This window comes from Urocampus carinirostris, chromosome 1 (assembly GCF_059441175.1).
Source record: "Urocampus carinirostris isolate Australia breed hairy pipefish chromosome 1, RoL_Ucar_1.0, whole genome shotgun sequence".
Taxonomy (NCBI): domain Eukaryota; kingdom Metazoa; phylum Chordata; class Actinopteri; order Syngnathiformes; family Syngnathidae; genus Urocampus; species Urocampus carinirostris.
This window is the reverse complement of record NC_142349.1, coordinates 1,439,358-1,460,465: the sequence shown is the minus strand read 5'-3', so window position 1 is coordinate 1,460,465 and position 21,108 is coordinate 1,439,358. Positions and strand designations below refer to the sequence as shown.

Below are 21,108 nucleotides of genomic sequence, written 5' to 3'. Positions count from 1 at the left end.
CCTAAACAACAAACGTATACACATTGAATCACCAGTTGTGATTACAATCTCATATTTGTGTTTTAGGGTGGTTATGCTGCCTACAGATTTGCGCAGCCTACTGCTGCCACAGCAGCTGCATACAGTGACAGGTAAGATTACCAAATCCTCTAAAAGTGTTTCTCAACTGGTGAGTCAAGACACAAAAGTGGGTTGCGGGCCTTTGCCCAGGCAAAAAAAGCTTAGAGGAAGAGAAGAAAACAGAGGATCAAGTATACTCCTTAAAGGTAGATGGCAAAAAAGCCCTGTTTGATTTATTTTTTCTGTTTATTAAATTTAAGGTAAGAGCCTTTCCATTTGAGCTACTGGTGGCAATAACTCGTTCCCCTGGTTTAGGGCTGAAACTCTAGGCCTCTAATTATAGTTCCAACAAAAACTTTAACTCTAACTAACAGTCGAAAACAATAATCCTAACCCTGCATCCAACAAAACCCTAACTTCAACCAAAACCGTAACCCTAGCTCCAACAAAATCCTTAACCCTAACTTCAGCCAAAACCCAAACCTCAACTAAAACCTTACCTTCTTCAAAATTTGTGTTGACATGGTTAGGGATTCAACCAATAATCCCCTCTCTGTAAATCAACAGTAGAGTATCCAGTGATACCTAGTCAGATACATTGTATGAGGCCCCAGTCACCTAGCCCTAACTCCAAGTCAAGCCAAAACCCTAACCCCAACACTAGTTCCAACCAAAACCCTAAACATAACTCCAGCTAACCGCAATCCTAGCTTCAACCAATAGTAGCATGTATTAATCCACATTTGCATTGACATACCAAAGAATTGACCCCATTACCTAATTTCTGCAATTCAAGGAACTTACCAGTTCAGCTACCAGTGATTACAATTCGCATACCTCATTTAGGGCTAAAACCCCAGTCACTCCAGACGTAACCTTTACCTAAGCCCTTACACTGGTTGCGAACAAAACCCCCACCTTAACTCCAGCCAAAAGCACAAACCCAACCCTAGCTCCGACCAAACTCTTATCCTAGATCCAACCAAAACCCTAGCCTTAAATCCCACCAAAACCAAAACCCTAGCTCCAACCAGAACCCTAACCCAGCCCCTACCCTACTTGAAACAAAAAACCTAGCCCTAACTCCAGCCATAACCTTAACCATGGCTCCAACAAAAACCCTAACCCTAGAACCAACCAAAATCTTCACTTCAACACTAGCTCCAAGTGTTGGAAACCCTAACCTATATCTTATATAGCTGCTTTGCCTATGTAAGACCCTAACAGTTGAGCAACCAGTGATGACAATACACATTTCTCAATTAAGGCTGAAACCTAGGTCACTTAACCCTGACTCCCACCAAAACTTTAACCAAAACACTAACTCCAAGTTCGGCCAAAACCCTAAACTTAACACTACCTCCAGCCAAAACCCTAATCTTAGCGGTAACCAAAACCCTAAGTCAAAAACCAGCTCACACCAAAACCCTACACTTAACTCAAGCTAAAACCCTTAGCCTCGTTTTAACCTAAACCCTAACTCCACCCAAACCCCTTACCTAAACCCATACCCTAGTTGCAACTAAGACCCCAGCCAAAACCATAAACCCAACTCTAGCTCCGACCAAACCCTTTGATGACAGGACGCAGAATTGAACCAATGTCCCTCTTTGCAAGTCCAGAATCTTACCCGTTGAGCTAACAGTGATGCCAATGTACATACCTTGAATGGGGATTGAAACAAAGTCACGTAACCCTGATTCCAACAAAAACCCTAACTCCAACCAAAACCCTAACCTCAATTAAAACCCTAACTCCAACAAAAACCCCAACCCTAGCTCCAACCAGAACCATAACCCTAACTCCAACCAAAACCATAACCGAAACCCTAGCTACAACCAAAACCTAGCCCTAACTCCAGCAAAAAACCTGGGTCCATCGAAAACCCAGCCAAAATCCTGACCTGAACCCTAGCCATGACCAAACCCTGAACCTAGCTTCAACCAGAACCTTAAGCCCTGCATAAATCTACATTAGAATTGACATGGCTAAAGATTGAATAAGTCTAGGATTTTAACAACTGTAATGCGTAGTTTAGGGTTAATACCCAAGTCATCTAACCCTAACCACCCAAAAACCCAACACAAGCCCTAACCTAGGTTCCAACCAAAACAGTAACCCTAACTCAAGGCAAAACCAAAAAGCAAAACCCTAGCTTCGACCAAACGTCAACCTTTACTCCAGCCAAAACCCTAACCCTAACACTTGCTTCAACTAAAACCTTAATACTTAATCAAATCAACCCCCTAACTGTACCTCGAGTCAAAACCCTAACCCTGACCCAAACTCCAACGAAAACCCTAGCCATCTCCGGGCAGTGGGCAGGGGACATCCTGAACTGGTTGCCAGCCAATCGCAGGGCACGCGGAGACAGACAACTCACTCGCTCATTCACACCTAAGGACAATTTGGACCGGCCAATTAACCTGAAATACATGTTTTTGGAATGTGGGAGGAAACCCACGCAAGCACGGGGAGAACATACAAACTCCGCACAGGAAGTCTGGAGCTGGATTTGAACGCACGCAGGAAGTTCCCATGACATGAACTGTGCCGCACAAGCGCTAACCACTGCGCCGCCATGCTGCCCGGCGATAAACATATAACCCTAAATTCACAAATCATGGATATTGAAGGTTAAACTTTAAGTGATCAAACTTAATTAACCTGATTTATAGCCGACCCCCAAGTCACATGACCCTAACTCCAACAAAACCCCAAGCTCCAAATCCACCCAAAACCCTAAATCCTACACTAGCTCCAGCTAAAACCCTAAACCTAAAACCCAGCCAAACCTTAACCCCAACCCAAGCTCCAACCTAAATCTTAGCTGAATTGACATTGCTAGGGACTAAACTCATGACCCCATCTCCACAAGTCTAGGATCTTACTAGTTTAGTTACGAGTGGTGACTATTTAGATACGTTTGGGGCTAAAACCCATGTCACTTAACCCCGACTACGACAAAATCCCTAACCCCACCAGAAACCCTAATCCAAACCCTTACCCTATATGCAACCAAAACCATTTCCCTAACTTCAGCCAAAACCATAAACCCAACCCTAGTTTCTACCAAACCCTAACCCAAACTCCAACCAAAACCCTAACAAAAGCCCATATTCTACTTGCAACCAAAACCCCTTCCTTAACTCCAGCCAAAACCATAAACCCAACACTAAAACCTACCGAACCCTAATCCAGCCAAAACCCTAAACCTATCTCACAGTGAAACCCTAAACCCCAACTTCAGCCAAAACCCTAACTTAAACCAAAATCCCTGCCTTAACTCAACGAAAACCCTAATTCCAATCCAAACCATAACCCCAACATGAGGTCAAACCGAAGACAAACCAAAATCTAATGTGCATATCTGAACGTCTATAATGACATGACTCAGGACTGAATCCATGACCATATTGGAAAGAGCAGGATCTTACCAGTTGTGATACCAGTGATGTCAATGTACAAATCCCGATTAGGGCTGAAACCCAAGTCACCCAACCCTAACTCCAACCAAAACCATAAGACAAAACCATGAACCAAACTACAGCTCCAACCCAATCCTAATCTTAGCTCCAACCAAAACCCTAACTCCAACCAAAACCATAAGACAAAACCATGAACCAAACTACAGCTCCAACCCAATCCTAATATTAGCTCTAACCAAAGCCCTAACCCAAGCCCTGGCTCCAACCAAAACTCTAGCCCTAACTTCAGCCAAAACCCTAACCCTAGCTCAAACCAAAACCAAACACCCCACGCATAGCTTAATTCAAAAGCCTAACCCCCATTTCTGCAAGCCAAGGAACTTAGCTTTTGAGCTACCAGTGATGACAATTTACATATCTCGTTTTGGGCTGAAACCCAGGTCACTTGGGCCATACCCTCGCTCTAAATAAAGCCTAAACCTAGCCACAACCAAACCTTAACTGCAGTTAAAACCCCAAACCTAGAACTGGCTAACCCCTAGCTCCAACCAAAAGCACAACCCTAGCCTCAACCAAAACTTTGTGTGCATAAATCTATGTTTGCATTGACATGGCCAGCAATTGAAACCATGTGCTTACCAGTTGAGTGATAACATCTCAAAAGCCTAGGAAAGAAACTCAAGTAACCTAACTTTAACCACCCAAAACCCTAACCAAAGCCCTAACCTTTGTTCAAATCAAAATAGACACTACAGAACACAGACATAATCCAAGATTACAAAATCATCTCAGCCTTTAAAAGAAACAAAAACCTAAAAGACTACTTAGTAAAAAGTAAATTACCAGAAATCAACATAACACAAACGCAGGGCCCCACATTCTACAAACAAGCCACCACAGTTAGGAACACCGTCACCAACACAAACTACCTAATTAAACAAACAATCACACCTACTACGGAAAACTGTATATATGTCATAATGTGTAAACACTGTGACATTAAATATATAGGAGAGACAGGAAATTCTATCAGATGTAGATTAGCACAACATTAGGAATATTAGACAAAATAATACACATCTTGTCGCCCACTTCATTCAACATGGACTACAGGCTTTAGAAATATGGGGCCTGCAAACAAATAGCAATTGGACACAAAGGGAAAGACGCAGGGCAGAAAGACACTGGATAGAAAGACTTAACACTCTTTTCCCAGATGGACTAAACGAACGCAGGTGAGAAACACTCCAGTTTCCTGGATGGCCAGTGCAGAAACTTGGTTTCCCAAGGACCTCCCAAAAATTTTTGGGGGGGACCTTGAGAAAGTAAGATTGCTTCCTAAACCTAACCTTTGTTCAAATCAAAACCCTAACACTAACCCTAGCTCCAACACAAAAACCTCAACCTAACTCCAACCAAAAACCTAAACCCAGCTCCAACCATAACCCTAACCCTTACTCCAGCCAAAACCCCAAACCAAACAAGTCCAACAATAGCCTAACCAAACCCTAGCTAGAAACATATATCAACATCGCTCAGATGGACGTTTAGTTGGACCTAGAACCCATGACGCCACCTGTGCAAGTTAAGCATCTTTCCAGTTGAGCTACCAATTCACATATCTTGTTTATAGCCAAAACCCAAGTCCTAACTCTAACTCCAACAAAAATCCTAACTCAAACCAAAACACTAACCCAAGCTCCAACCAGAACCCTAACCCACCCCTAGTTCCGACAAAACCCTAACCGTAGCTTCAACAAAAACCCTAACTCCTACAAAAACCCTAATTCCAGCCAAAACATTAACCCTAACCCCAACTAAAATATAAGCTGCATTGCCATGGCTAGGATTCAAACCCATGAAACTCTAAGTGATGAGAATTCAGACTTGTTTAGGACTGGAACCCAAGTCACCTAACCCTAAAGCCAACCAAAACCGTGACCCTAGCTTTAATTACAATCCTAATCAGCCAAAACCCTAAACCAAACCCAGCTCTGACCCAACCTTAACTGCAGCCAAAACACTAAACCCAACCCCAGAGCCGACCAAAACCCTAACCCTAGCACCAACCAATACCGTAAGCCTAGCCTCAGCCAAAACCTTACTTGCATAGGTCTACCCATGACCCTCTCTCTGCAAGTCATCGGTCTTACCTGTTGAGCTACCAGTGCTGACAATAAATATAGGTAAAATGTGCCAAAAGCCAAGTCATGAAACCCCAACTTCAAAACCCTAACCCTAGTTCCAACCAAAACCCGAATATCCAAAAAAGGCCTAACCCCAGCTCCGGCCAAAACTCTAACCCTTATTTCGATTCTTTCAGTGCCAGTGATTTCCTTGGCCGGCATTAACGCCATGTCTGAACTAGCATTCACAATTGGCCAAATCATTAAAACAAAAATATGTCAACATTTCTGTTATTTACTTACTCTTTATCCTCTGCAAAGGACAGCATTTATCGGAAACATATGAAACTCTTATTTTGAATCGGTGGCGTCTGAATGAGCACTAAAGATTCGATAAATATTGGGAAAAAAAAACATGCTAAGAGTATGCACATACTGCTTATCCTCTGCAAATAACACCAAGTATTGTAAATAAACTCATATATCGAGTAAAAAATGTTATTTTGAAATGTTAAAATTAACCTCAATATAATTACATAAATAAACAAAAGGTTGTTGTTTTTTATTATTATTGAAGGAAATTGCAACACATTTGCTAAGATTGTTATTCTTTTTCGTTTTAATAATGATAACTATCAAGGTTGGTGGTAGTTAGTGTTTAATAATGTTGCTTTTATAATCAGCACAAAACCGACCCTAACGATACAAGTGTTACAATTTTAATTAGAGTATCTTATATTGTTCAGATATTTTTTCTTATTACTAAACTTTGTTGAAAAAGGCATTCCTTACAAAGTCAAGAAGTTTTGATGCAATAAAGAAGTCTATGTGGTTTTTGTGTACATTTAAAATCTAAAACACAAAGTTAAATAAAGTAATTGCAAATTACATTACACTGTTTAACATTTCACCTCCGGGTGTTTTTTAAGAACTGCATCTTTCTTAAAATGGATCATAGTTTGTGTAGCATTTGGCATTTTACCACACACTCTCCCGCACTGTCACATATTCAAAATGATGATGAGTTCTTGCTCTGCACTGTGCAATAAGATAGGTCAAATGCTGTGCTGTGAGTGTGAGTGTGGGGTGGGTGCTTCCGTTGAATAGCAATGTCCAAAACTAATCGGGATTAACTTCTAATCGCTTCAACCATTGGGCTGCTATGCAAATATGCTAAATTATAGGCACACATCCTGGCCCCTGATTGGCTTTCATCGTGAAGGATTAACACAAGAAGGACGGTTGCAGGGGGGAGTTTGATTAGGGGCATTACTAAAAGCAAGCAATGCAGCTGTGCATTTCTGGTTAAATAAAAGAGGGATATATTTTTATGTGTCGCAAAATAATTGATTGTATTTACAATTCCAGTAGATATCTATTTTGGTTTTAGCCGTAAGAATGATGCATCTAATATTAATTTAAGTGAAATTATACAACCATTTCCAAGTTTTATGTGCCGTATTTTTTGTACTATTAGGCACAGCGGACTATCAGGCGTACCCCCTAAAAATATCGTTTGTCACATGTTTTTCATTACATAAGGCGCACCCGGACTATGAGGCGAAATAAATTAAGATTACATTAAGAACTTTCATGTGTAAGGGTACAGACGCTCACCTACTTACGAACAAGATACGTTTCGGATGATCCAGACAATCGTTTGAAAACTGAATTTGTCCATAAGTCACTTCAGTGCTATAGTTTGTACTGAATGTATGTTTAAGGTTTATATACAAATGTTTTGAATTGAACGGGAGTAATAGTTTTTTTGGTTTGGTTTGAACAATTTTTTGACACTATTAACAGCACATAAACAATGTGAGGTTTGAACAATTTTTCTCTACACTTTTAATAGCAATTAAGCATATTCACAATTTCGTTATATCGAACAATATGACGTTTGAACAATTTTTAACAGCAATTAAACACATTCACACTTTCATTATATCATATCCCATCAATATGAGTTTTTATCGACACTTTTAAAAGCAATTAAATACATTCATAATTTCATTATATCATATTCTAAAAATACGAGGTTTGAACAGGAGTAATACTGTTTTTTTTTTTTTTTATAAGTTCATTGACCATTTTTCATCATCCATTATCCATTATCATTCAAATCATGATACTCTTCCTCCTAGCCAAAAGGCCAGAAGGTGATCAGTACAGATACACCATTCCATGCAAATGCCAGCATATTGGCAGACCATGAATGGTCCAGACAAGTACAGAAACATATTTGACCTTATCTCATCATAACAATACTTTTACTTATGGTGCCACAACACTAATTTGCATAGTATATTCTGATAGGTTAAACAGTCCCTCCACTTCTTCACCTCTGTTTGAATAACCTCTCAGTTTAATACAGTGTGTATGCGTATGTAAAAGAGCTTGTATAGTATTTTGTTAAAATACTTTGTTTTCTCCATTCTCTATTATTAATTGGTGAGGAAGTGGAGAGACTGTTTAACCTATCAGAATGCTCTAGGCAAATCAGTGTTGCTGGCACCCTAAAAATACTGTGATAAGGTCTAATGTCTTGTACCTGTATGTATTTTGTACCACTAGCGGTTAGCAGTCTCACCGCGTCTACTTATGATTCGCGTTGCATACAATGTTTTGCAATTTTGGTGAGTGATGTTTAATGATTTGATCAATCACTGGTCAATCATTGTTCAAATGCCGTATTACCGCAAAATTCTGTATAGTAACGCATACATGTAATTACTGTATGCGTTCTTTAATTTTATCCGCTGTATTCTGCAATATATGAGGTGCACCGGATTATAGGGCCCACCTTTTAACATTTCTGACCTGGGTTTTCTTAGGTGCGCCTTATAGTCTGTTATAAGTACTGTTTTGCATGTATTAGATAAATATAAGTTCTCACTTTCAATAGCAAGTCATATATTTAAGTGCTCAGGATAAGGATCTCCTTAATGAGCCACATGAAAGATTATTGGGATAAGGCCACCCTTAAAGAGTTTCCCGTTACTGTATCCATAACAAAATACAGTATAATATAATATAATGTAAAAGTCTCAATGTAATGTAAAGCTAGTATTTCAAGTAAAATTTTAATTTTTGATAGCCTTTCCTCAACACCATAACGACATGGCAGACTAATAATCTGCTGCTATCCGTAGTATTACATTCTACCAAAATCTATTGATTTTGCTATTAAGTTTTACCAATTATGGCTGTTTATATTACTTATTATAACGTTGCATTCTCTTGTCCCTGACTGGTTAAATTAATGTAACACCCAAGGCAACCAGAGCTCTAAATGTTGATGTCGTTGAGAAGTTTAAGTCTGTGTGTATTGTTTTGATTTAAAAAAAAATGTCTTTTTTATACTCTGCTGTGTCTGTAGTTACGGACGAGTATATGCTGCCGATCCCTACAACCACACACTCACTCCAACAGCCGCATACAGCGTTGGTGCCATGGTAAGACAGCCATGCTTGTCACATCTTCACCCCTTTCACACTTCCCTATATCAGTGTTTCTCAACTGGTGGGTTGGTACCCAAAAGTTGCTCACTGACCCTTTTTAGTGGGTTGCGGGCCTTATCCCTGTCAAATTAATGTTAAGAAGAAGATAAAACAGAGAGCCAAAAAACACTGCTTAACCGTAGATGGCAATATTGCCCTGCTTGATCTATTCTTCCGCGCAGTCCCATTTGTGTTTGAGAGGGACCACATCTCATTTTATTGATGCTGTGTAAGTTTTATTTCCTGTTTATGCAATGAAAGTTTGTGATAAGGGGAGGAACAAGTGGAATCGGTGACAAAAAAACATAATATTTATTGCTTTTTAACAATAAATTATTCTTTATTATCTTCATAATTGAATAGTTAGCGATGATTAGGTACATGTTTTAATATAATTTTGGGGAAGGACTTTTTGTACTTTGTTTTTAGGGGGTCGCTTATATGGGATGTATGATCATATGCGAGTATATATGGTACCTGAAGTTGTTTTGGTTTTGCTAGTCATTTTGTTTTTTGATAGAAAAGGTGAATTTTTCTACAATCTTTGTTTTAAACTGCAAAATCCTTTCATTCGATGAATTTGAGGAAGTAGAAATGTTTTCTTGGTTTGGGTCGCAGCTTGTCTTTAGGGTGGAATGGTCCTAAAGTCAGACCAGTTGAGAACCACTGCATTATAACCCATCCTCTGCATTCTAATAAGAACACCAGCATGATCAGGCAAAAAAAAAAAAAAAGAACAATATTGAACTTAGCTTCACCTTTTTGCGGTGCATGTCTCTGCTTTAATTGTGTCCTGATTGCTCATCACTGGATTTGGTTCTGAGGGAGTGGAATGGAAATAATTTAAGCAAAATGGCCAATTATCATATTTCTGTTTCACTGATGAGGAAATGAAAAACCATGCTGATAATTCCCTTTTAGATTTTAGATCTCATTGTAAGTGTCAGTGAGCTAATCATCATAATTTTGCTTATGCTTATGATTACAGTTGTTTGCCAGTAGGAGTGGACGGTACCGGCAATTTTAGAATTGATAAGGTCCAACCAAATACATGGTAGTATCAATCAATACCAATCCGATTTAGAACTGTCATAATGATTGAATAATTGAGCCATCTACCTTTAGTTAGTTTGTATTTACAATAAACACATCACATGTTTTATTTTTTTTATTAAATAACTACAGTTAAAACTTGAACTGTATAAAAATATAAACGGCAATATTTCTATTACAACTGTTTCAGAACAAAAGCTAAGACATTATAATAAATAAGCAGCAATGTGATGAAAACACAAATAAAACAATGTCAAGATGTCAACTATTCCTTCCATCGCACAATATTTTTAAAATGTCACACAGTGCAAAGAGTGTAAAAAATACAATCTAAAAAACCTTTGACAGTATGAAAAGTAAAATACTTCAACAACGTTTACAGAGGCAAAATTTAAAAGAGTCAAAGCCAAAAATCAGCAATGTAACAAAGAAGCCCTTTTAGTTCTTTTGACATAGTGACAACGGATTTACAAGTTTTTGTTCAGGAACCGTAACATGTTTACAAAAAAAAATTCCACACTGCATCGCTTGCCTCTTTAATACTTAGCTTCTGGTAAGGGTGTGTAAAAAGATATGGCCCTTTTTTCTGCCTGGCAAGCAAGATGCAACAATAGGCAAGGTATGGAGAGGTTTTTAAATGGGTGCCTGTCAGGCATAAACTTAGAGAATGGCCAGGGCGCTCGGGGAGAGAAAGAAGGAGTGCGCGACACTTTGAGGAAACTGGTGGAAGGGTACAGATCCCAGGGCAATAGTATCGATCCGATCCAAGCACTTGCTTAGTATCAATAATACCAATATTTGCATCAATCCACCCACCCCTAATTGCCAGTGTCCTTCGCAGCTACAGCAGAACTAGTATTGGGCTTATGGCCATCCAGTAGCTCCATGCACACCTAGGATAACTAGACAATTTAACTTAGTGTTAAGAGTCGTTATTTCATTGATTGATTTGGGTTCAATGCTAGTCCGCTAATGCCGCAGTTTCCCTAAGTAAGATACTGAACCCTAAATTACAACAAATGCCATCAGTAGTTAGATGTTGAATATAAAAACAGAGTGCCTATTTAGCTAGAAAATATGTTTAATTCACATATTTTTTTAAAAAGTGCATAAATACACACACACACACACATTCTCAGATGTTCAAGTGTACATAAAAAAATAAAATATATTTCCTTGCCTTTGTAAGCGGTATCTCTTCTAATATTAACTACCATGTGAGACTGGTTGGTTTTCACCAAACTCTCATTCTCAATCTGAAAATTCCATGGCATCACTTCCTAGGCACCATTTCATGAACCTGGTTTAATGATTACACTGAGTGCTTTAACGCTAAAATGAGACAAATGATTTTTCATGAGTAAAATGTGGCTATATTACTGAATAATATTGCAATTTCATGCGGTTATTATTCATGTTTTTCTTCATATGTGTCGCAGCTGGAACTGCAGCAAATGTTTTATAGCCATTAAACTGTTATTGAGGGTTGGATTGATTCAGCCTACTGAAGGCCCAGGTGTGAAATGCCAGCCTGTCACTACTCCTAGTTGTACTATTTTGCATACTGTTCTTCAAAACCCTGCTTTCTAACTTCCCCTGACCAACCTCTCAAGTACAGTGTACAAGCTTTTCTGCAGGACTGACATATTCTCACTTAAATTTGATTGAATTTGTCTGCGCTGCTAACGGCCGTCCAAATGCCACATTAATCCTGCTGTAAAAGGTGATGAATGTCTTCGTGGTTTGGCAGCCCGGTCGATGTTAGTTATTATATTTCTAATTTGGTGGACACCACCTCACCCCACTCCACTCTCCTTGGTAATGAAATAATTAGTCATTTGATAATTAAATCTCCTGCGGCGCTGCAACCAAGGGAAGGTTCGGGCGGGTGGTGTCGAGGGTGTCGGTCGCGGCGGGTGTCGGTGGCAACTCTGGCCGTGCGCCGGGCCCTTCCCGCGGATCACTTCGGCCACGGTGCCCGTCGGGGCCCCGGGCGGGTTCGCCCCGCCCGGACGTGAGAAAGAAAGAACTGATTGGCCAGAGAAGTGTTCCAATGCAGTCCCAAGTTCTGACTCAAACCAAAGCAAAATTACTATGCGACAGAATTTCATTCCATTGATCAAATTGTGAAAAGCCATAATGGGCAAATTATTCTTGTAGGTATACAGAAAACTGTAGAAGGATATATCATTTGCAACTTGCAATAACTTGCTCTTCCATTTAATGATTTATCGCTCACCGATCTTGCAGTAAATTGCGTCACTTAATGAAGGAAGGTCCAATCCAAAATGCAGCATGACTTCATTCTTAGACAGGTTTACTAAAATCAGGGACTCAGTCTGCAACAAGGACCGATGTCAATTTATTCTTCATGTCATTGCAATGGCAGACGTTGCAACTGGGGGTATTGTGGCACAGCAGCCCAAGTCAGCCCTCATCAAAATATTGCAGAAACAAAACCCAGACATTCGTAATTCACAGGAATTCTATGAAATACAGTAATCCCTTAGTTATCACTCTTAATGGGGACAAAAAGTGAAGTGAATTTAAGAAAGTAGCGTTGCACCTTCAGAAAACCCCCCAAAGGTCAAACTTACTTCGAGATGACGTGTTAACCTACTGAAGCGAAATAACAACAATAGAGCTACAAAAAAAAAACGAAGAACACAGAATTGCAGTTGGGTGAATGATCTTTAGTGACATAATAGAAAAGTACATCGAAATTGGAGGGCCTCTTCTTTCTGTGTTAGAGAGCAATTTTGAGAGCGGCAGGCTAGCTGGACGCTAGTATCGGATATCTTCAAGCTGAGCCAGGTATTTGCAAAGATTCAAATAAACTTTATTCTGTGGTATTGACTGTATTTCTTTCACATAGCTGTTGGCATGCTCCACTGGCATGAAGTTTCTCTCTGTGCTTGCTGCATGACGATTGCACTGGTCATGGGTCTTTTCATCCCTCCGCTCATTGGTTTGCAGTGGAAAAATGGTAATGCAATTTTGGAAACTTACTCATAGTTTGTATAGACCCCTTTCCAGCCTATTTCATCACCGGATCAGCACAGGTTGTGTGTGCATTGTTGACCCGAGACAACCAGGAAAGCAATACGAGTCTGAATAGGGATTTGTAGGCACGTCCGCGTTTGCAGTGTCCATTTCCTATCTGGTAAGTAATTGTGGCGATCTGTTTTAGATTTACTTGAACACCGAATACCTTATTGAGATTATGTAGGATAAGTGTCGGGGAAAGTGTTTGCTAGCAAAACTACTAATAATACATCAATTGTCGCAATCATTATCATTATTGATCACACCAACACTTATAATGTATTCAAGGTGAAGTGGAAGCCTTAAATGTTGAACTTAAGTGTGAATTAAGCTACTCTAAATATGAACTGGTCATGATATCCACCTTTTTGTCAATGTAACTTGCTGGCATAAAAAGGGAATTTATTTGTTACTTACCCAATTTGGACCGGTGTTGTATAGACTCTTTGCACCTGAGGTTATGTTGCATTTGTGGGAGTTATGGGCGTCATGACGGATGGCAAACGCACCTGAGGATGTGAAAGTTGAATATAGTTTTTTAATAAACAAATATCAAAACCCACGGCACAACAATACAGTATAACCATGGCTTTTTGCGATGATTTCTTGCTGTGCGGTGGGCTGTGCCAACAGGCAAATTTCTAAGCCCAATTTGGCCTTTTATTGTATCCCTTTTGATGAAGACAGAAGACGGCAATGGATATCTGTAATTGGAGGGACTGACAGCCCTCAAAGTACTCCAGAATTTGCAGCCAGCATTTTTTACAAGGTACGTTTTCTATATTTCCGAGCAATTTTATGCTAAGTATGAGTCGCGTCAAGGACACTCAAAGTAGCTACCAATAAGTTAGCTAGCGCTATCGTAGCAAAAAAAAAAAAAAGATCAATAATGTGAGCAGCTTTTGGTTACAGTCGATTTGAGATTTGATGGCACCCTGGATAAAATGTATTAGCATACACAGCACAACAATGCATACCAGTAACCAAACTGGCAACAAAAAACTGTTAAGCATCCAGACTTTTAAAAGATTTTAGATCAGCAGTGGTGTATGGAGATACTACATTTACAATATATTGTTACATATGGTGTGGACTGAAGTCAGGGAGACTGGAAGATTTCGTTATATCTGTGAATATGTCAGGAAAATGACTGTATGGGTCGGTAGCTAGCCCTGCTATCCTTAGTTCCTCTGAATACCGCTCTTTATGCTTTCTGAGAAGGTGACCCACCTCAACTGCACAATATTCATTTGACTAGTCATTCCAAATGGTGTTGAATAGTATAGCTTGTTTTTGTTGTTGTTTACTGGCCTCACCCACAAGGAGTACTGTTTGAAACGGTTTACTGCCGTCCGTCATGGCTTCAGCAACTTCATCTCATGGTTATTTTAACGTGTGTGTAAAGGGTCGATACGAGGCACATAAGTCACACACAAAAAACTCCACAAAGTGGTCTGCAAAATCTATGTGTCGGTTACTTTAATCACTAAAATAAAGTAGCTGTTTCACTGCTTGCACATTCTTTGTGCTTATTTAAGATAGTGGTGGGTACAGTAGCCAAACATTTCCCTCAAGTCAAAGTGCTGTTACTTCAGAATGCTATGACTCAAGTAGAAGTAAAAAGTAGTCATCCGAATAATTACTTGGTGAAAAAAAAAAAAAGTACTAAGTAACTGTTGCAACGTCTTCTTCATTGATTTTTTCCGACAACCATTCAATCAGATCATCAAAGTCCAGCAAAAAAACAATCAATTACAAGTCTGTCTAATTGTAAGTCTGTGAACTCAGTTTGGTTGGGTGAACCCTTTGTATATAACAAAATATATATGAAAGGCTACAGCCATATACACAGTGGATAAAGTACAGTAAAAAAAAAACAACCTTCCTAACACTGTCCTAACCCTGCTCACAAGTTCCACCAAGTGTTTTTTGGGTCACTGGTCAAATCTAAATAAAAAAAAATGAGGTCTCTGAAAAAATAAATGCGCATTAGCAGAGGCAGACAGACACAAGTAACAGGTTCAATGTAGCCTAATGTAGTGGAGTAAGAGTAGTTTCTTTGTCATAAATCTACTTAAGTAAACGTGAAATTAAAGTAATTTAAAAATACTCCTCGAAGTAAAAATTGTCCAAAACTTACTCATGTAAATGTAACGCAGTAAATGTAAGTCATTAATCCCTACCTCTGCTTTGAGATGTTACTATCTGCGTCCCACCAGCTTTTTTTGTCAATTGGTTGTCATAAACTGAGATAATTTTGTGTCTCAACAATGTTCAAGCATCTGGGCTATGGGACATTTGTTTACAAACATGGAAAGGGGTCTATTTGACCAAACGGAATCCGACAAGGGGAGGGTGAGTGTTATCCATTCCTCGTCTTTACTGTTTCTTGTGTTTGTCATATTTGCGTGCATGTGTTTTTCAGAACCCATACGTCCCTCTGACAGATGCCAAAACACGGAGCCATGTTGACGACGTAGGGCTTGTGCTGTCTTCCCTCCAGGCTAGTATATGCAGAGGAGGCTACAGCCGCTTTGCCCCCTATTAGCAACACTCCCTACCGGACGCAAAGAAAACATACGTGTGTTTTGAGTGAGTGCATGAGAGTGTGTGTGTGCAAATGAAGGACCGTCAATATACGAGACAATGCTGAGGCCTGAGAATTGCAATACTGGCATTGACAACATTGTTCAGCATCCCTAAAGAGAGAAAAAAATATTAGGACTAAAATGACAGCTGATATTTTTCATCTTATACCTCAGATATTTTGTGCTGTGTATTTTGATATGGTGTGCATTTCATTTCTAAAGATTTTAACAAAGTTTCACCCATATAAATTAAGTTCATTATACTGAAAAAAGTTCATGTTAGAGTAAATAGTACAACAAAGAAATCTTTTTTATCGGAAATATATTGTTGTATATAACACCCGCTTCTTTATGATTGTTTTTTTGTTTGTTTTCTGTGAATGGGGCAATGTGTATGATTTGACTAGAAGATGGTGTTGTGCTGTTTACTGAAGCTGAAACGAATGCTAAAATGGTCGAGGAAAAAAAAAACTACAAAGATTTAAAGTAGATGTAAGATTATGCTTGAAAATACAGCTCGACATGACCTGAGCCCAAAGCAAACCCTAATGTTCATATTTTATTTGTTAGGACTCGGGCTTCTCTCTCAAACGCAGGGGTGAGATCCATCACACAGAAAAAGAAACAAAAAACAACGAAAAGTGTATTTTTTTTCCAAGTCAGTGTGAGAGAGGCCCAGCCCGAACCAAAATTGAATGATTGAGATTTTAGGCCCGACCCGATCCAAATTACCTCTTCCTCAAAGTCAGCATAAAACACCATTTTTCTTCATGTTTTGCCCAGCAAGGTTTTTGCTTTTTGTGTACTCGAAACAGCAGTGGTTCTTCACTGGTCTGACTTGAGGACCAACGTTCCTAAAACTTCTCAGAAGAATTGAATGAAAGGCAGTTTAAACCAGAGATAGTGTAATAAATTCACATTTTCAAAGCAAATTGTCAGAAAAAAAAAATTCCCTACAATGCCCAACTAGTTGCATTTGAATGACATCAAAAATATTCAAAACGCATGACATAAAAAAGCGCACAAAAAAAGGCTCTTCTGTACACCAGTAAACTGCACTTATGCTGCTGGGATCCATTGTTCCCAATCTTGGATTCTTGGATATTGCAGGGAATTTTGGTCTCCATTCACTGCGACAAACAGATTACATGATCTGGCTTTTTGTTTATGTTTTATGTTCAACATGTTATACAAACTTCCATACATCCATTATTGCACCACTTATCCTCAGTAGGGTCGTTGGGGTGTTGGAGCCCATCCCATGACTTTGGGCAGTAGGCAGGGGACACCCTGAACTGGTTGCCAGCCAGTCGCAGGGCACACAGAGACAGGCAATTCACTCGCTCATTCAGACCTAAGGACAATTTGGACCGGCCGATTAACCGGACATGGATGTTTTTGGAATGTGGAGGAAAACCAGAGTGGAGGAAACTCACACTAGCACGGGGAGAACATGCAAACTCTGCACAGGAAGGCTGGTAGCTGGATTTGGTCCAATGACCTCAGAACTGTGCCGCGGACGCGCTAACCACTCATCCGCCGTGATACAAACTTTACAGGTCTTTTTCTGTGCTGTGAAATAGTCAGTGTCAACTTGCCTTTGCAGGGAATTATCACAATCTACAGTTAAGGAGTGCAAATGACCCTGAGTTAGTTTTGTTTTCTCTGGAATCTTTGGCCAAGGTAAAGAACTGCGACCCACATAAAACAGGCCCGTGACAAACTTTTGCGTCCTGTTCAAACCAGTTGAGAAATACTGCTCTACAGGGTTTGTAAGGGGTGTGTGGTTGAAAACCTCGAAAATGCTTGAATTTTAATGTTGTGTTTTCAAGGTTTGAAACATTCATGCACTTTTGGCGAAGTGCTTACAAATGCTTAAAAATGTTGCCATGTTTCTCAACAGGTCTGCTTTAAAGTGAAAGAAATTGCATTGTAAATTGCAGATATATTTGTTGGCTCTGCAAAACATGAGTGAATACAAAAGTGCAAAAATTTGGCACAAACTAGGTGAGGCTCTTGTCAAGTAAAATAAATGCAAAAGTTTATGGTTTTTGTGCTAGTGTTTTGAATCAATTGTTTTTTTGTTAATGAATGAAGGGTTCAAATTCAAGTCCACAGAGGTTGTGTGTGTGTCATACACACATATATACACTGTATATATGAAAACAACACCACTGTAAATAATGCACAAAAAATAAAACAATATAAATTCTTTATAACACTACACACTAACAATTGAGTCAAAATGTGACCAACCCAATACTTATGTCAATTTGACTTATTTTTATGTTTTTTTTTTTATTATATAGGTTTTGTTTCAATTACAAAACTAAAATTGTGTGCTTTAATTTCTCAGAGACAAAGTGGATCAATTTAGAAAGTGCAACCTTTTAATTAAATCTTTTTTTAATGTATGTGTACATTGTTTTCCCTTTGCTCTGAGTCTCTTTGCTCATAACTATTTGGACCAATGTATTTATGTAACTATTGCTGTTCAGTATTAGTATGTCAAGAACATTGCCATATACATTTTGTTTTTGCAAACAATAGCAGTCAAGATAAGCTATTTAAAACAGTAGAGAACGTTAGGACTTTGTTATTTCAATTGTTTTGGGGGAAAACAATTTTCTAGTGAACACAATTCTACGTTTGACTGATCAAGTTTATCATCATGCAATATTTTTTATGTGTATTTCTTTTTTTTTTTAATTATTTTCTGCTTTCGTACAATAATCTCTATGGAGATGCATCATTTTGCTTTTTTTTCTTCTTTTTTTGGGCATTTTAGCCTTGGTCCAAAATATCAACTGAGATGTGAATAGAAAGTTATTGAGTGTAGCTTTATTGACTTTGATCTTATATTACTGTACATTAAATTTCAGTGAACATATCAATTTGATCATGCATTAGTCAAATAAAAATGGAAAAGCTGTTGAGACAAGCAAAAAAAAATTCCATTAGTTGTTGATCCTGTTAGAAAAGTATGTAAAAAAAAATAATTGATGATTGGAAAAGAAAGTAAAACCAGAACTTGATAGACTTAAATCAAATTCCAAATTGAGAAATTTGCTGCACTATATTTTTCTGTAATGAGTAAACAGTTATTAGAATGATTATAGAGCTTCCAATAATGTATTGTGAAATCTATATTTTTTATTGTTTAGAGAAAACAATGTCTATGTCTTTGGGGAAAGGGATGTTTGTCTTCTTTGTTAAAGTAATGAAAGTAACATTGGGAGTAAGATATAATTATCAAACATTGTGTGATATTTAAATTGTGCTGTGAAGATGTTATCTTATAAAACTTACATATCAGTATAATAGTATGTTTTAGAGGTAAGCATTTAGATCCGTTTTAGAGTATGTTAGCTCCTTTTCTATTTAGTCACTCTCCGATTTCTAGCAAGTCTTTACAAAAACTGTAGACATATACAGTATTTACGCTCATTTTTTGTATCTGTCATTGGACAATTTTGCACATGTAACTTGTAATTTCCACATAAATCAGACATATCAGTGCTGTAGGTGTAAATTTTTCTTCCATTGATTTTATTCATATCTTATATCTAATGTGAAATATTACTCTTTAGAAAACTATTTAAATAATATATACATATGAAAAGTAGATCAGTTGCGTACAAGCTAATTAATGATGTACATAGAAGTGGATGGAACTGATCTATGCTTGATATGAGGGACATTACTTGGGAAAGGGAGCTTAGCCTGTGTTCTGCCAAAACTTCCTACCCTGTCGAGATGTCCAACAGTTGGCCTCAATTTTGTTTTCTTTATAATTAAGTAAAACCAGCAATGTTGGAACTCGGCTTTATTGCGAACAGAACTTTGACTGATTAGATATATTAAGAGTTGGCATGCATGCATGCATGCACTGCATGATTACCGTAGCTATCAAACAACATGCTAGAAGGCTACCACAGAAAAGCATGCCAAGCTTAAAATCTACGCCAGAAAACAGTATTTGAAGCAGTGAAAGAATCAGATAACACTAAATAAAAACAAAAAATTGTAACTACTCACCTCTTTCAAAGACACAAATCGCCATCAGCAATGTGCATGCGCACTCGGCTATGGTAGGACTTATTGAGAGGAAGCAAGGAATTTCAGAACACCGGTTAAGCTAATCCTAGAACCGCCTTCTGTTCACAACTATTCTCAATTTGTGGCATTGTTACCTACATTTCTTCCCTTTTGTATAACAAATTTGTACTGTCAGATGCAAGAAATTAAAAACAGCGTTAAGTGCATCCGAAGAGTTTGCCCCTGCTCGTTCAAATATTTTGAACTGAAAATGGTCAGAGACAGGATGACTTGAAGGTCTTCACTATGCTGAATGTCTAATTCTGTCACTGTTTTATCCAAGTGCTGCTTCCAGTTTGTGTTGTGGTTTAAAACAAGGCTTCCTGCACTGTCATCGTATGTGCATGTATTATGGTTCTTCAACTTGTCAATTACCATTAATAAAGGTTTGTTTTTACATTTATGCTTGGTCTACAAATCACACATGTAAGAAAATGATAATTTTATTTTTAGAGGTTTTTTTTGTTTTTTGCTTCAATACGTTTCTCAGATCAGACTTGAATTTCTCTTAGTCATGTGCTCACTGTAACAGTTACTTTGGCGGAAACCCTTAAATGCTGAAGATGGTTTATGTAAATTTGGTTGATAATTTTAAAATACAACTTTAGGGGTGGGAGATTGATTTCAAAAGACTGGACAAGACTCTGTTTAATACATAGACCATCCCTTTTTCAGCTTTACAATAATACTGCCAGCCTAAACACATTTAAACACATAAACAATCGAGTAAATATGTACAGTATACGTCCTTATATACCTTAGCAATTGGTATAAACATAAGCTAAAAGACTGAAATGTTATTTATTGGCCCATCTAAATGCCGTAACTTGTACATAAAACCCGCTCTGAACATTGACAAATGTAATATCACCTAGAGAGACTCAGTCAAAAATGTAGATGTCTACTTTGACGCCAATTTGACCTTCCAAACACACAATCTGATTATTGCTAGAACAGCTTTTTTCCATCTTTGCAACATTGCAAAGGTTCGTCCTTTGCTAGTTTGATGCCGAGATTATAATTCATGCATTTATTACCTCGCTCCCAAAGTCCAAAATTAAGAGACTGAAGCTGGTACAAAATTCTGCAGCGAGGCTTTTAACGAAGACAAGAAAGTTTGATCACATTACCTCGATTTAAGCTAACCTGCATCGGCTCCATGTGATTTTAAAGTTCTGTTGGTATTATACTCAATCATGCATTGACTTGC

The 21,108-nt window shown here is 38.4% G+C and overlaps 1 protein-coding gene across 18 annotated transcripts in view; it reads left to right on the top strand.

Moving 5' to 3' along the window:
* Window positions 1-21,108, top strand: part of rbfox1 (RNA binding fox-1 homolog 1) — a 190,996-nt gene that overhangs the window by 134,771 nt on the left and 35,117 nt on the right. For 8 of the 18 annotated variants that reach the window (XR_015850324.1, XM_088333310.1, XM_088333259.1 and 5 more), the window contains 3 exons: window positions 67-131; window positions 8,994-9,069; window positions 15,638-15,715. Coding sequence is in view for 14 of the 18 variants with exons in the window: in XM_088333310.1 (XP_088189436.1) it covers window positions 67-131; window positions 8,994-9,069; window positions 15,638-15,715 (219 nt within the window). In the remaining 4 variants the exon portion in view is untranslated. Of the gene's footprint in view, window positions 1-66; window positions 132-8,993; window positions 9,070-12,917; window positions 12,989-13,042; window positions 13,154-15,637; window positions 20,298-21,108 lie in introns of those variants that run through there. The other 10 variants (XM_088333683.1, XM_088334387.1, XM_088333595.1 and 7 more) reach the window with 6 other exon arrangements.